We start from the raw sequence: 16,980 nt of genomic DNA, 5'->3' as shown, positions 1-16,980 counted from the left end.
ATTATATCACTCAAAATTCGTTATAATTGGCTACAACTGGTCATACAGATTGATTTTCATTTAAACCGTACCAATCATATTTTATTTAAAATTACAACTTTTATGAAAAATTGACTTATATTTTAGTAAAATGTTGTTGTGGAGGATATACACAAGGTCGGTGCATTTGTTTATAATTGGAAAACATTTTGTTTTAACAAATGTTGTAAGTGGAAGTATTTATCAACTTATTTATTAGTTTTTCAACATCATAATAGTATAATATATATAATTTCATCGGTATATAGTTTAAACAGCAAATCACTAATTGAAGTTGTTGAACTGCTACATGCCATTATCATGACTGGTACGATATTAATGACAGTGTCTTTTAAGTAAATATCTCATTAATGTTTAAATTAATTCCAACAAGCTATGATACCAACAATCATGCATCAGTCGAAATCATTTATATGAATCAAACTATATGATAATATTTTATCTTAAAATACATCTAAATCTTTCTTAATTATTTCACCTATTATTAACTTTTCACTTATATCCACCTTTAGAAAGTAGACTAACCTCAAATTTTTCATAATCTTAATCATTACTAAGCTTCTAATAGTATTTTCTAAACATATCGAAACCAAATAAAATGTGTACTTCTCTCATTATTGCTATTAGTGTGTCGACCAGCACTCTGTGCCAATCGACCCACATTCATATTTTTTTAAATATATAATGTATCAGCTTCATGTTATACTATTTAAGAAAAACAATTTAAATATAAAAAATGCAATATATGAACTCAGTAGAGAATGAAAATATAAATAAGAGAGTGTATGGAAGATTAATAATACACTAATATAAATAAGAGAGTGTATGGAAGATTAATAATATACTAATATAAAAAATGAAAGCAATGGAATATATGGAAGTTTATATCAGTTATTAATGAGAAATTTTACAAAAGATAAATTTAGAATATAAAAATTAAGTCATGGTGGTTATTATTTATTTTAGCTTTATTAATAGTATAGAAGTATAGATATAGATATAGATATGGATAGATTATAGAAATTTATATAAACATGAAATTATAAGTTATATAGTTAAAATAGAGAAACATAAAATACTTCATGGGTAGTTATTTTATGTTTATTAGTATTAGTATTAGTATAGATAAACATGAAATTAAAAGTTATAAAAGATAAAATAGAGAAACATAAAATACTCTATGGGTGGTTATTTTATGTTTTCTCTTTATATTAGTATAAATATAGATATAAATATTAGTATAGAAGTATAGATATAGATACTACAAAACATACATTTAATATTAGGTAACATTAAAAGTATAAAGTATTAAAATTTACCAAGTTTTATTGAAAGAAACATATAATTGTCTTATAATTAAGAGTCTAATATATTGTAAATATTTATACGCAATGATACATTAACAATGTAACAACCTATTATAATGTTAGTGTATATATTTTTTCCTATAATTAAATACTAAGAATTAAGCCTCAATTTATATTTCATAGCTATAATATTTTTAAAGTTTTAAGTTTTCTAAGAATTTGTTATAGTGGATAACAAATTAGAGAATCAAGTGTAATTGAACAACCAACAAGGCATTGATCTAATAATGTAAGGTTCTACTGTATCTTAAATATTCTTAATGTTTAAGGTTCGATTCCTGAAAGCTATACTTATTGAAAGAGAAGTCACGAACCCCGAAAGAGATTAGTTCCTTACCGAAAAGGTGAAGATACTTTTGGTAGTATAAAAAAATTGTAATAGCAAATTAGCACATTTATTTTTAACTTGCACGTATCACGTATGTAATTTTGAATAAAAAGATTTGAAAACCATTCGGAGTAAAAATATGTGATTGATGAGAGGAACACTTCTTTGAAACCATTTTTGAAACTACAATATGATTCTAAAACACTTGACTATGGGGTGATGACATTAAGTGTCTCTCAATTTAATTTATGTCACTCTTTATGTCAAAAATAGGAAGTGACATAAAGCGTACCAAAAGTAATATTATCTCTAATAAATTCACGTGAGTATGAGTTGGACTGCCATAAATATTAATTGAATCTAAATAATCAAATATTGAATTGGGGTGATGACATTAAGTGTCTCTCAATTTAATTTATGCCACTCTTTATGTCAAAAATAGGAAGTGACATAAAGCGTACCAAAAGTAATATTATCCCTGATATATTCACGTGAGTATGAGTTGGACTGCCATAAATATTAATTGAATCTAAATAATTAAATATTGAATTTGAATAAGGTTCTATACACACAAGGTTAATTTAACCTTGAATGTGAGTTAACTTACATGTCAAATTTGATGATAGATCCGATTAAATATAATGCATATCCCTTCTTTTATATATATATTAGATGAAAATTTAGAGAATCATTAATATATAAAATGATATACACATTGTGATTATACATCATTTGTACGAAAGTCCTGAGTAACTAGTAAAAACAATTGAAGAAACACAAATAAAAATATTAAATTATATTAATAAATAAGTTGTTACAACAAAATGCAGTGTACCAAAAAAACAACATGTGCTATCTATTTAATCAAAGAAATATCACTATTCTATATAAAATTGAATTTACTCATACAAATATGAATAATGAATGACTATGTGATGAGTTATGTTTATTCATTATCCGACTCTAAATATGGATTGTTCTAAACCTGGTCATAAAGTCAATAAAAACCCAATTATATATTAATCCAATTATAATTAGGTTAAAGAGGGTAAGCCGTGGAATCCGCCTACTATTAAGCACATTCAATATTAGTGGTCAAGTGTCTAGCCTTTGTTTTGTTGGGATTTAGGAAAGCTTTGAAGTAATGTTTAAAAAAAGAGAGTTGAAGATTATAATTATTGTTGCAAATACATTTAGGTGTGATAGTCTGATTTGGTCCAGATTCGGTTTTAGATGAAAATTTGGAACCAAACCGAATAGAATAAGATGGTTTATTTTCGTTTAATTCATTTCATTATCATTCATGTTAAGGGTGAGTAGGATCTGACCCTACCCATTCACTCAGTATGATCTAATTATGATCTTGTTCTAATGGTGTCGGGTCTCATTAGGTTTAGAGCTGAGTTCGGGTTCAAAAATTAGACCAAACAATATTTAGGACCGAGTGGGGACCAAACATGACCCAACTCGACCCGTCCTATGAGCACTCACTCATCATATTTGTATGTGTCTCTATTTAAATATGTAGAAAATTATAACACTTTATTGGTCGAAAATATTATTGATTCTCTAAATTTTTAATCATATATACATATATCATTTTATATTTCAAATTACATATTCATAATAATAAATAATATCGAGAAGATTTTATCTAAAATGAGTATATATGTTATTTAGTTGGTCTAGGATCGGGTCAAGTTTAAAAGTTGACTCAATCGATTTTAGGGGTAGGGTTAGCTTCGGGTATAGGGTCGGATCCATGTTCAAAAAATGACTCAACCAACATTTAGGGTCGGGTAAGTACAAACCTTAACCCGTCCCAACCCGGCCATGCTCACCCCTGATCCATGGTATAAAAATAGAAAAAAGTTGAACCAAATATATAGTTTTTGGATCTATTTGGTTCATCCGTTTGCTTATTTTCAGTTAAAAGTAAAAAAAAATATTAATTCTTTTTATAAAATTTCAGTGGTTTTACATAAAAATATCTAATTCACTTAATACATATAGACATATTTTACGTAACAAACATCCAACATAAGTATTAAAACATAACAGTAAATTGAACCTCTAACAAATAGAAATTATACAATATTTCAATTCAACAATAATTGTAGGCTGTAGTTTCAGTTGGGTTTTGTTGATTAAAAATTATGAAACTATGAATGGAATGGAATTATTCTATCTGTGTCATTATTATTGGGACTACACATATTCTCACCATTTATATCACCCGCTACTGAAAATGAGAAATGGAACTTTTTTTAGTTGTCAACATCACTAACTATATCGGTGTAAGAAAAGTAAACCAAAGAATAAGAGGAGAAAAGAATTGTGAAACTGATTCAATTTATTGAATTCTATTTATTTTTTTGTTATCTAATTACACTTAACAAACTTTTATTTATAGAAGGGATTACAAGCCATGTCACCTAGTCTAACAAACTAGAAGGCTAAGATAAACTAAAACTTCAACAGAAAACTACTTTAGTTTTGATTAGTAAAATTGATTACAAATATCAACTAATATCATCAATTATTCTAATAGCATGTCGAATCAATCAAAAAATTATCTTTTTTAGAAACAACCAAAACAAAGTCATTTTGAGGTGAGAAAAAATTAAGTATTTTAACTTATTTATAATTATATTTATCATTTATTAGCTTATCTTATAGCAAAGTCTTTGTTGTTTACTTAAATTTTAAATTTATTGTGGGTTTTTTGTTGCAGGGGTAGTGCGTACGTTGTTTTATTATTTTTTCAACTTGTTTGTAACATTTTATAGTAATGATATCTTCTTTATTAGTTGTTTAATTAGTTCTAATAGTTTTTAAATTTAAAATATAAATTTATTAACTAATGATAGATAATATTATAATTTTTTTAGAATTTTTAATATAAACCGATTCAATCTTTTAGTGTTTGAGGTATTGGTTGTACCTATAGCTGTCAAAATGGGTGGGCCCGATCGGGCCAGCCTGTTAAAGCCCAAAAATCTATAGGGCTTGGGTATCATTTTAGGTACTTTTTATTAAATCTAGACTTTTTAGCCTGACCAGACTATTATAAATCCGAGTTTGGGCCGGGCTTACCCTGATGGGTTCAGGCTACCCGTTTTACTTATATGTTTTAATCTTTTTTGAGACTTTTGGTTTGGTAATAAGCACTAAATGAAAATTTAAAAAAATAACTTATAATAAAAAATAGATAATAAGTATTATATTATTGTGTATTTGATTAGATTTAAATTTTACCAAAAAATATATATTTACAACAAAACTAAAATTAACATAAATTGTTTATCATAAAGAACTTCACACAACCAAATTTAATATAATAGTTCTCAATGAAAGTATTGACAAATAACATACAAAAGATAATATTTTTTATAATATCTAAATGTCTATATACTAAAGTGAAGTTATAAATTATAATGTGTTAGAGAGTAACAATCCAATAGAAATGAGAGATTTAATAAATGAGAGATTTAATAAGTTGATTGCCGCTGAAGAAAGCATTTGATTTGCAATAAAAATAGGTAGAATGCTATATTCAACCATATAAAAGGTTTAAAAGGTAACATTATATTGAAAAATGGAAAAATTATAACTTCGAGAACAATTATATTTAGTTTAGTGATATATATTTAACCTTAATCTAATTCATTTTGCTCATCCTTGAGAACTGAAGTTGACATGACCCTAAAAATAATAATACTATAAACATGCTAATAAAACATCTCACAGTCAAATGTAACATTGAGTAGATGGAAACCAACATAATATATACATATATGTGGGACAGGTTTTAGGATTTTTTTTAGTAATACTAAATATATCCTTTTGTCTTTTTGGCTAAGAAACTAATCATTTTTATGATTCGTGACTGTCATTCCCAACAAGTGCCGTTCCCATGAATCGAACCATCGATCTTGGGAATCCAATTGAGCCTTACATCACTAGACCAACGCCTTGTTGGTTGACAGGTTTTAGTATAACTAAAGGTATCCTCTCACCTATGGTAGGAAACTAATCTCTTTCAGAGTGTATGACTGTCCCTCCAATAAGAGTGACTCTTAGAAATTAACATTTGAACTTTTGGTAGTTAAAGTTAAGAGAATAATGTATCTCCTTATATAAGGAGATAACTTATCTCCTCTAACCAATAAAAATGTGACATGTGTGCTATTTTGATTATTTTTAAAAATATTTTTATAGAAAATGGTGAAACATGACACATGTCATGATTTCACTGGTAGGAAGGAGATAACTTATCTCCTTATGTAAGGAGATACTCCATTCCCTAAAGTTAATTTGGACACTAAAGCACAATAAAATAACAAGTTGGCACAGTATACTTGTTAGAAATTGTTGAACTTCATGACCCAAACTAACACTAATTATAGGCTAACTACTGAAAACAAATATAACAACAATGAAATATATCCGGTTTGACGGAGTGCAGAGTTTTTCTTAATCTTCAGCTATATGTGGAAGTATTGAGTGATATAGTCAAGGAGTAATAATTAATTAATAGTGCATGTTGCTATTTAATACTACTACCATTTTTAAAAAATTAAATGGGGTTATGGGATTTGCTATAGTGGATGAGGTGTTCAGATTTCAATCATTGATATAAATCTTTAGATAATATATTAGATATTACACATTTTTTAATTTCATACATTCCTATATTAGCAGAAACTTGGTTTGGGAAGTATTTCCTCAAAGCCAGAAACCAGTTGAGAGAGGTTTTGTTATATTCATTTCCACTCTAATAAGATAAAGGTCCTCATCAACTTTATCGTGCTTTTATGTGCTAAAAGCATTGAACTTCATAATTGACCACAAAAGAGACCCTCTAGACCAATATATATATCCATTGAGTCATTCACTTGTAAATTTGTAACTAAGTCACACAAGCCCATAGGGGTAGTGGACTATAAAATTGACCGCAAGAATTAGGAGGATTTTTCCACTATAACCCATATAAGTTCAATGAGCACCTGTATTCCTTTTTTTATGTTTTCATTTTCTTGATTCTTTCTTCCAAGGAAAAGAAATAAACCAATCTATTTGTACATAAGGTTGGTGTGAGATCATACAAACAAAATTCTATACAAGGTTACAATTAAAAACAAAATAGCAAAGGTATATAGTAACCCATTGTGTAATAAAAATTGTGGGTTATTATAATCTGCCTCGGCCATTCATCTAAACCATCAATCAAGAAAGTATCCTCCTATGGCATCAGCTGACTCTGAAGCCTGAACTGCTTCCGCTATTTTAATTAACATCATGGCCTTATACATTGACAAATCTGCATTCTCGGCTAGAGATTGAGCCCATTTGCGTTTTTCTATGGCTACTTCCATGGATATCTTTGCCGAGGCGTTCGCTTCTTCAATCCTAAGCATTGCATCTTTTTGCATGGCAACTTGTTCAGCTGCGAATTCTGAAATTCAATAGAAGATGAGATAGCTTATATAACATGTTAAATTCACAACCACTAAGATCTTCAAACAAACAGGTTAAATTCTAGCTTTTATTGCATAATGATGTGGCCAAATTAAAAGACTTTTTCTTAGTTAATTATCTAAAGATACCTAAATAGTCAAGGAAAACCATTATAACAAAATTCACAACAACCATAATGAGGATCAAAATATTCAAAGTTGCAACATTCTAATAGAAGCAATCCTCATTCTATATTGTGAAATAAATAAATCAACAAACTACCTTTCCACGCACTAGCTTGATCGCCTCTACATAACCGACGTGGCTGCCTCCTGAAGGATCTCCTCTTTTGCAGCAAAGGGTTATGTTCAAGTGAAGATCTCTTTAATTGATGAACCTGATACAAAAAAGTCAACCCTGTCAATCAGATAATTGAGATGCAGAGCAAATTAAAATATAACAATGTTCCTATGAAGCAAAGACATCGTCACTTCTCGAGATGCCGGAATGTTAGACACACTTCTTACACGTACACCTCTCCAATACCTATCTAATTCTACACCACTCGGGTAAGACACTGCTCAGACACATGCTGAACACGATTGAGACAACGGGCCAACAGCCCAAAATGTATTGCTACATGAAGGACGCAACTCTTTGGGAAAAAATTAAAATAGTAATAATGATTTCCAAAACGGCCTTAGATAGATCAGATCTTTTAATAATTTATGGATGTGCATGAATACATGGAGAATAGACAAGTTCATCTTGTTTTGGAATCTTTTTTTATGAATAAACAAGGTGCTTACATAGGAAAATGTAAAGCTTAGCAAGGTGCTTACATATTTAATTACTTTTGACTTCTGCAGAGCCTATAGTGTTGTCCTATATTTAAAACAAATTCAGTGTCGGATGGTCTATTTCATGTCTGGTGTGTGTGTGCTTTGAACGTGTGATCAAGGTAAAAATGTGGCCACAGGTATCCCTATTAAGACAGACCCTATCTGTTACAAAAATAAATAAATGCCCATTAATGCTGAATTAAGAAATATAACCAGTTCTAAAAGCCTAAAACTCCTGAATATAAATATACATTGGAAAAGAAAATGAGATGCAGTAGTCCTAAGGTAAGTATTTACTTCTCGATTTTCCAAGGGGCAGAATGACATAAGATTGCTGTACAGTATTCCCTACCACTATACTATTTTTATAATTTTTAAAAAACATTGACTTTATATTTTATACATAGTAAAAGAATAAAAATTCAAATTCCATAATCTTGGATCCTCTCAATGTATGATTGTGGGATGAAAAGCCAAGTAAAGCATCATATTGTGCTATAATAACTTTTAAGAGGAAAATTATATACCACAAACGGGCAATCTAGCACTAATGTATTCCACGCACAACACAATATTTAAAACATGATAGAAATTTTACCTGGAAAACCCTGACTAGAAAGGAATGTCTTTGCTTCCGTTTTCTCATCCAATAACTATATACAGCTTCTATAACTTCCTTGCTACCCAGATCCTGACAATCACAGGGTACAGATTTTTCTTCAAAAGAATATACTGGATCACAATAATAAACCTTCTCCAAAGCATCAATAATTAACTCAAAATTATCCTCTGATACATGTTCTTGAAACTCATTATTGAACTTCCTCAGCCATTCCTCATCTCTAGAATCCATGTCATAATTCGCAGTTTTCCTTGTCATTGCCCTGGATAACTCATCACCATTTGTAGATATATAAGTATCTGGTCTGTGATAAGTAAAACTGTTACTGTCTGCATAACCAAAGACCTCTCGCACCACTGGTACTGGAATAAATCCGGTGAGAGAAGCAGGGATGCTACGATCAGAACACTCCTTATAAAGGTATTTAAAGACAATCCAGTCCTGAAAATTAGCAAATTCCAGCACCCATCCATTGTCCAATGAAAACAATATCACATGGGTTAACCGATTAGCAGAACAGGGTCTCATCACTTTTTCTGCTTTGAAAGTGCATATCATCAATCCATCTTTCTTTACAAAGAGAAACCATTCTCGTAAAGCAGACATTTCTAAAGTGACAATTGCTCCTTCTACCCTGTCATATTCGTCAATTGCAGAACAGAAACATGAATCAAGTCCTTCAGTTGAATCAACTGTAGCAGAACTGTTAGCCAAACTTCTAAGTTTCCTGCCAGTTGCTACACCAGACAATGAGATGTTGCTTTTCCTACAAGCCACTAAATCAGAAGCTACTGCCCTATTACTTTTACGTAAACCCACAAGTGAAGGATTTTCAGCTTTCTTTTTCCTGAGTGAACGTCTCCTCCTCTGAATGCCTTTAGTTCTGTATTGTCTATTCCGACCAGCTAACCTGGAACTGTTGATAGAGGAATGTAAGGATGAACTGTCATTCATTTCAGTAACATCAGGTGTAACAGTTCCACTATCAGAAGATTCTCTAGTGAGGGCATCACATAATATTCGCCGTTCATTTTGGAATTCAGGGAAATCAATTTCCAGCTCGACATCTTCAACATCACTATGCACATTTATCAGATTATGTACAAGAAAAAATGACCTATACATTGATTTTAAAAGAATCACATAATGCAAATACTTAAAATAGGGAGGAACAGCAGAAAAGTCCACCCAGAACGATGGCATGAACTGTGTGATCCCAAATAACTGGCATATTCCGATGTTGGCAGTAGGAGGACCCTGAAACATGATAAAAACCAGATATAACATTAGGTCATGGAGCAAAACAGTGACAACAATTATTTCCCTCAAAACAATTTACTCAAATAATTTATTAGAAATTAAAAAACAAAGATGGTTAATAATTAAGAAATGCATTACAAATGTTTATTCATATCATTACTAATTATTAAGGGTGCCAAACAGATAGATTTTGGATTGGCATTGAATGTGTTAAATGTAAATAATAATTAAGAATCAACAATCTTAATAAATACTTAAACCAACAACTAATAAAATAAGCCTCAACATCTTAAAATCATTGAGTATTCTTAAAAGAACTTCAAATACCAAATAAGTCTAACAAGCATAACTAAATATAAAAGAAAAGCAATTATTGGACAATGATGTCAATTACCAAAGCCAACTGAGTAATGTAAATTGTAGTCCGTTGTGAATTGCTAAAATCAAAATGGCAGTAATGTAAATTACCTTAAAAAGGTACAATAATGTCAACTAACAAATGCAAAAGAACATTTCAGTAAATTGCCAAAAATCAGGTCATTGATGTCTTTTCCTAAAAATTAAACAATCTGTCTACATAAGGGTGAGTCTCGTCACTGAGTCGCCTTTATATTTTCTGTCTACATAGACTCGGATTGGAAGATGAAATGATAAGAACAAAACATGAATAAAATGTTAAAGGCTGCTGTGTGAGCGTGAATCTAAGTGTAGCCAGTGCAAAAATAATACATGAGTCATTGACAAGGCCGCTTGAGTATGAAACACAGATGGATCGTTAGAATGAAGACTACGACCGAAAAAGAAGAGGGCTGATTCGCAGCACTGCATTGAAGAATTGACATTTGACAAAAACCCTAGACCTTATTCATCAAAATTACTTTTGGTATAGTCATCAAAATTATTAAATAACTGGTCTGAATAATTATCTTTTTTATATTTTATTGTTAAGTAAATTAGTTAATTAGGTAACTAGAAGCATCAAGCTTTTAAATGTTCATAAGAGACTAGAGGATACCAAATATGAACCAACATTTACAGATCACAATGCATACAACACGGAGTCTGTAAACTTTTCAATAAAGGCTGAGAGGGAACATGTATTGCCAATAACAATTTGGGTGAAACATAATAGTTTGGAGAACACAAAGGGTGGTCACAGACTGATGATTTCATCAACAGATTTAAATAGAAACCAACTATTGACACTATAAATCCATCCCATGTTACCGAGAGATGATAAAGAAAACAGTGTGATGGCAGGGTTTGGGATATTGGGTGAAGGGATCCAATGGATGTCATGGATAATCAGCTATGGATTATCCATACAGCATGTAAATTGGATAATAGTTTCATAATAAGGTAAAAAAAAACATGTACCCAAATGAACACACCCATAAGCATTACTAACAAGAATGGATAAATCTAAAAGACTAAACAAAGATTTGCAAATTGAAAATACCACACTAGCAAAAACAGCACATCATAAAGAAAAACCTCAAAAATAAACAAATTTACCTTCAGGAACTGTATGCCCCGTGATGCAAAAACACCACAGATTGGGTCAGATAGAAAGAAAGCTGAAAGTTCTTCCAATTTCACACTTGCTCTTCTTATGTATCTCAACACCAAAAACAACAAATACGAAAACAAATCACTATATGGCTTCACAATAACCGCAAGCACAATGTGGCTCCCATTTCCACCTTCTTTTTCTTCTTTCTTTTTCTTTCTAGAAAGTTCTGAATTTTCAGTACCAAACCTCTTCCTCTTCCTACTATATACAATGCCAAACATTCTATCAACCAAACCATCATTCACTTCTCTCGTTACTAAAGAAATACTTTTTTCCCCTTCCCTTGTTATTGCCACGTCATCATCTTTGTTTCCGGCAAAGACGGAAGCGGCCTCCGCGGTGTGGCGTCTGACGGTGGCTTTTGTGGTAGTTGGCGGCGGCTTATGACAATCATCGTCTTCCTTAAGTTTCTTTTTCTTTGGCTTGTCGGTTTCCGGCAATAGTCGCCGGCCGGAGCGGAGAACACGGTCAGAGTTGGGGGCCTTAGCCACCAACCCGGTAACTTTTGTGGTACGTCTCATCCTAACTGTTGGCATTACCGTACAATTTCACTCTAAAACGACACCGTAACAAGCAAAAGTGCAAAACTCAATTACTTGGTGGTTACTCAACAGAGTCACTGAGTTGACTCAGCACCGATTCTAAAACCAAAACTTAGAAATGAAACGACGACGTAGCATCGCAAGACGCGATTTTCTTAGTGGTTCCTCAAAAGAGTCACGGAGTTGAAAACCAAAACTTAAAACTTGATATAAAAGAAACAAACGACGCCGCACCGCAAGACTCGAGTTAGCCGTTACTTCACTGAGTCACCGAGTTGACTCAGTACCGAGTCATAATGCAAAGGTTCCATCAAAAACCGTTTTCCCCCCACAGAACTATAACTAGGAAGTTGAAGCGGTTGTAGGTAATAGTAATAAAGAAAAGAAAACGTCATGGAATATGGAATTGAACAACATGGATAGAAGAAAAGAAAGAATCATAAAATGAAAAGAGAGATGGTTAAAGAGTGAGATCTGCGATGATAGAGAGAAAGAAAGAGCGGGAGATAGCGCGGGTTAAGAACAGAGAGAGAATTATGGAAAAGTGTGTTTAATTATTATTTTGTTATATTATCATGACTATATTATGAGTGACTACTATTTTAAACAAATATCACTTTTATGAATTAAACCTAGATATTAATTAACCTGAAAATCTAATGTAATAGTATAGGACTAGACGGATACCATGTTGCGTTGTTGCTATTTATGATTAATAAAACCGCTCTGAGTGAAAGGAAAGGTGGAAAGAGAAAGGATGTGTTTTGGTCGAGTGATGAGAGCCGTGTGATTGAAAGAACTAACGGGTGTGATTTAATTAGCACGTAGTTTGATGGGTCCTTTGTAAAGAGCGATTTATTCTTGTGTCTCACGTCTTGAAAAGCAGATAGAGGGACATATAGCAGGGATATTTTAAGGACAGATATAAGAGTATATCTTTTGAAAAGACAAGTTTATCCTTGAAGCAAAAAATGCATGAGGAACAAGAAGGGAGTGTAGGACGTTGTACCCTTAAATTAGGCATGACCATCGTCTTTTTTTTGTTGATGGGAAACATAAGGAAAACAAGAACAAAAATTAGTTATTAGTCTATAAAATAGGGTCACGCATGGGGGAGGATGATTCCAGATAAAAAGGGCTTTTTTTTAACTCTCAACTTAGCAAATGCATCCTCTCAACTTAGCAAACGCATCCACAGTAAAGTTTAAGGAGTGATTAATATAACAAACATATATCTCCCAAGGGAGAAGAAGTAGGTTGTGAGCTTCCTCAATAAAAGCTACATAAGCTACATGGGCGTGAAGAATAATGGATCTACCAGATATTGAGCAATCAACAACAACTGAGCTATCAGAAACACAAATAACCTTGGGAAATTAATTTTATCTTGTCAAATTTAAACTCTTGATAACACTAAGAAGGTCGACAAGGAAGGCATCACTAATCCCTTCAACTTTGCTAAACCCACACAACCATGTGCTAGTATGGTTACTAATGAGACCACCACATCCAATATTAGATGTCATAGACATGCAACTATCATAAACACTAATTTTCACAAAATTCTCTGGAAGTGAAGACCATAATTCAATAACAAAATGGGGAACAAACTCCTCTTGATTCAAAGCAAAATCAACACCACCAATACTATTAACTAAGGCTATTGAACTAATTCGGTATTCATTCGAAACTCGATCCGTTATTTAGCTCGATAAACTTGGTTAATGAACCAAATAAGTTGAAATTGAGCTCGTTAAATAAATAAACCGAACTTGAGTTGGATATAGTTCGACTCAATAGGTTCATGAGCTGACTCGATAGATTTATATATATATATATATATATATATATAAACTTATTTTTATGTTTACTATGACTCATACATTATTTTTTATATTTATTATTATTATATATATAAACAAGATTACCTTTTGAATTATTTTTACAAAATTTAATTAAGTATTTGAGTTGTCCAAATGAACTATTCGAACTGAACCGAACAATTCACGAATTTTAACCGAGCCGAACTCGAGCTAAAAAAATTACTCGTACTGAATTCGAATCGAGTTTCGAGCTAAGTCAATCCTTATCGAGCTGAACCAAACTGAGCTCTGGTTCGACTCGGTTCGGCTCGTTTCTAGCCCTACCATTAACAATATTACGCATAACATGATGAATCGAATAAGGGGCAGGATCCATAATCATTTATTCCTCCACTTCCAACTCCACCAAAAACTATGAAAGAGTTGTTGATTATTTGTAACCCACATAAAAGAAATAATGTCCTCAACTGCAGTAAGGGCAGACACAAAGATAGTGATTAATGTCCTCAACTAGAGTAGAACATCGGGAGCATGTAGAGGAAGAAGATAGATTACATGTGAACCATAATAAGTTATAAGGGAGAGACTTATTATAACGCCTATATTTTTTAATCTATTCATATATTGTACTAGAGTATGATATAATATATTTATGATTAGTAGCATAGTTAGATTGATTCTTTTAAATTATAAGATTTGTTATAGGTTTATCAATCCAAATTGCCTTATGACTAATATAAATTTTTGGAATAATAACAATAAGAAATGTATTTAGTAATTGATTAAAATAGAATATAATAATATGTTATTAATATTCTTATATGATAATTATATATGCATATTTCAATTGATTTAAAAAGAGTTAAGAAAAATAAAAATAAAAGGGATTGTCCCTTTCTTTGGGGAGGAACCAGAACGTAACATTGGGGAGGAGGAGAAGAAGAAAAGTGGTGAGTCATTATCTTCTTCCTCCATTGTTTTTCTTTTCCTTTCTCTCATTCTCTTTCTTTATCTCTTTCTTTCTCTACTCCTCTCTACCTTCTATTGAGTGAAGGTGTAGCAAAAAGGTGAGTTCCTTTTGTTGGTATTTTGTTTTCTTCTCCAGTTTTTAGGATGCATGTTTATATGAGCATCAACAATAGAACATATGATGATAATTGTATGTTAATCTATCATTTATAGATACTATTTCACATGATTATAGTGACTTTATGTTAATTAGGGTTAGTTTTTTTCCCATTCTGTTTAGTTTCTAATACTACACTGATTTTATGTTAAATTGGTGTGTATGTATATATATATAATTTTACATATTCATGCGGATTAAATTACAATGTTACATTAGTTATGTGCAAAAATGGGTTATCAAAATAACTCATTGTTCGGTATAGCTAGTGACCAAGTTTTTATATGAGGTTTTTGGTGTTTGAGTACTTCTATTAATTAGTACTGGTATGCTATGATGATGTTAATGTCATCAGGAATTTGTTCTAGTGTTGAAGGAACACCAGTAAGCTTACGCGAAGCTCAAGCACCCAACCATAATACTCAAGGTGAGAGAGACTTTATTCTTGGCCCTTGTGGTCTTGGTCTTTGTGTCATAGCATGGTCCGATGACCTTAAAGTCGGATGCAAGCTTGTATTACCTTTGTTTTTTGTGTGTGTATAATAATCAATATTGAGAACAGTATAGTTAGTAAACCCATATTGATTAATGGTGTGATGGATTCTGTGAATGTTGTGATATCCAAAGTATATGTTTATAAATAGTGTGAATGTTGTGATGAATTTGTAGCTGATGTGGTTGAAATGAAATGATTGTTGTTGATGTTACATACACTTATGTATGTACATAAAAATAGAATGGAAATGTAGTTTCAGTACATATAAAATGGTATTTGACATACATACATTCATCATAACATTGGAGGAAGGTTTGTGGCAGAATGGAAAGATTCAAGATAGTAATATCTTGGGAAATGAATAGGGGTGGTTAATGATGGTGATTCATCATGAAAACCTTGAGGGTTGCTTGGGTAGGGTAGTCCAGTGATGGTCCAGGTTGATCCCCTGTAGATCAGGATAGCCTTGCTTAACCAAGTGATTTCTGACACCCCCTTTGAGTTATCTGGATCGGTGAGAGAGCTCCTGGTATGAGAGTCACCTGGTCTGATAGGTGTACTTAGTTATTGTATTATATCATACAGGATGTCTTGTACTCCCGATTGCTTTCCAAAAGGAGTTGAGTTGAAAAATAATGGGAGTTGAGTTGAAAAGTGAAAGGTTGAATATGGATTCATATGCATTGCATTTGATATTGGACTAGTTGGTGATACATTGCATAGTTTATGCACCATACTCATGAGATTGAGTTTTATGTTTGAGAAATGTGATATGTTTATTTTATAATATGATTGTTAATGTTGTGCTATAATCGTTTATGTTGTGTCATGTCGCTTATACTGTGTTATAATCGCTTATGTTGAGTTATGATTGTCCATGTTATGATATATATTATTTATATTATGTTATGATACTTAATTTCCATATAATTCCACATATTGTGCCTTAAAAGGATAACTTACTCTCTCTTTGTTTTTGTATATTGTGTACTGGTATATCTTATGATCATACAGATAACAAGCAACACTTCTCCCCAAGAAATGGTAGAGGATCTGGTTCCTGTTAGTAGCATAGGAATATAGGGTTGGTGTGTGATTGGAATGATATGTTGGATACTTATATTTTTGGAAGACTAGTAAAATGGGTTACCTTAGGTGTTCTGTTCTGTTTTGTATTATGTTTTTGTGTATTGGGGTACCAGTACCCTGTTGTAAGGATGAAATTAACTTCTGATACTCTAGGAACACAAGTTTTACTTTACTTGGAAAAACTATAAGTTATTTGTATGTATGCAACTAAAACTAACTAGAAATTGCATTCCCATAGATAGATCATAGTTATTATGTAGTTGTTTGTAAAACATGTTATATATGACTTTTAGTCATGACATTTTGATGGATATTATCACATGTGCTTTTATTAGGTTGCTTTAGAATGACAAAAGTATTGATAAGTAAATATATATACTTAGTCATTAAAATAAGGACAATTGATTCTTGGA

General features: G+C 31.5%; 1 protein-coding gene and 1 long non-coding RNA gene across 2 annotated transcripts; one reads left to right on the top strand and one right to left on the bottom strand.

Annotated features, from left to right (window-relative positions):
* Positions 6,736-12,577, bottom strand: LOC109359313. The gene is made up of 4 exons (XM_019603930.1): positions 11,434-12,577; positions 8,635-9,915; positions 7,477-7,591; positions 6,736-7,192 (listed from the first exon to the last, which is right to left on the bottom strand). The coding sequence occupies exons 1-4, from the start codon at positions 12,025-12,027 to the stop codon at positions 6,960-6,962; spliced, it is 2,223 nt and encodes a 740-aa protein (XP_019459475.1). The 5' UTR covers positions 12,028-12,577; the 3' UTR covers positions 6,736-6,959.
* LOC109360186 lies at positions 14,739-16,666 on the top strand. The gene is made up of 3 exons (XR_002109134.1): positions 14,739-14,806; positions 15,338-15,409; positions 16,493-16,666. It is a non-coding gene; the product is annotated as an uncharacterized LOC109360186 (long non-coding RNA).

The sequence above is a fragment of the Lupinus angustifolius genome, chromosome LG11, assembly GCF_001865875.1.
Source record: "Lupinus angustifolius cultivar Tanjil chromosome LG11, LupAngTanjil_v1.0, whole genome shotgun sequence".
Lineage (NCBI taxonomy): Eukaryota > Viridiplantae > Streptophyta > Magnoliopsida > Fabales > Fabaceae > Lupinus > Lupinus angustifolius.
The sequence above is the reverse complement of the archived record's forward strand: the minus strand, read 5'-3'. Positions and strand labels throughout refer to the sequence as shown.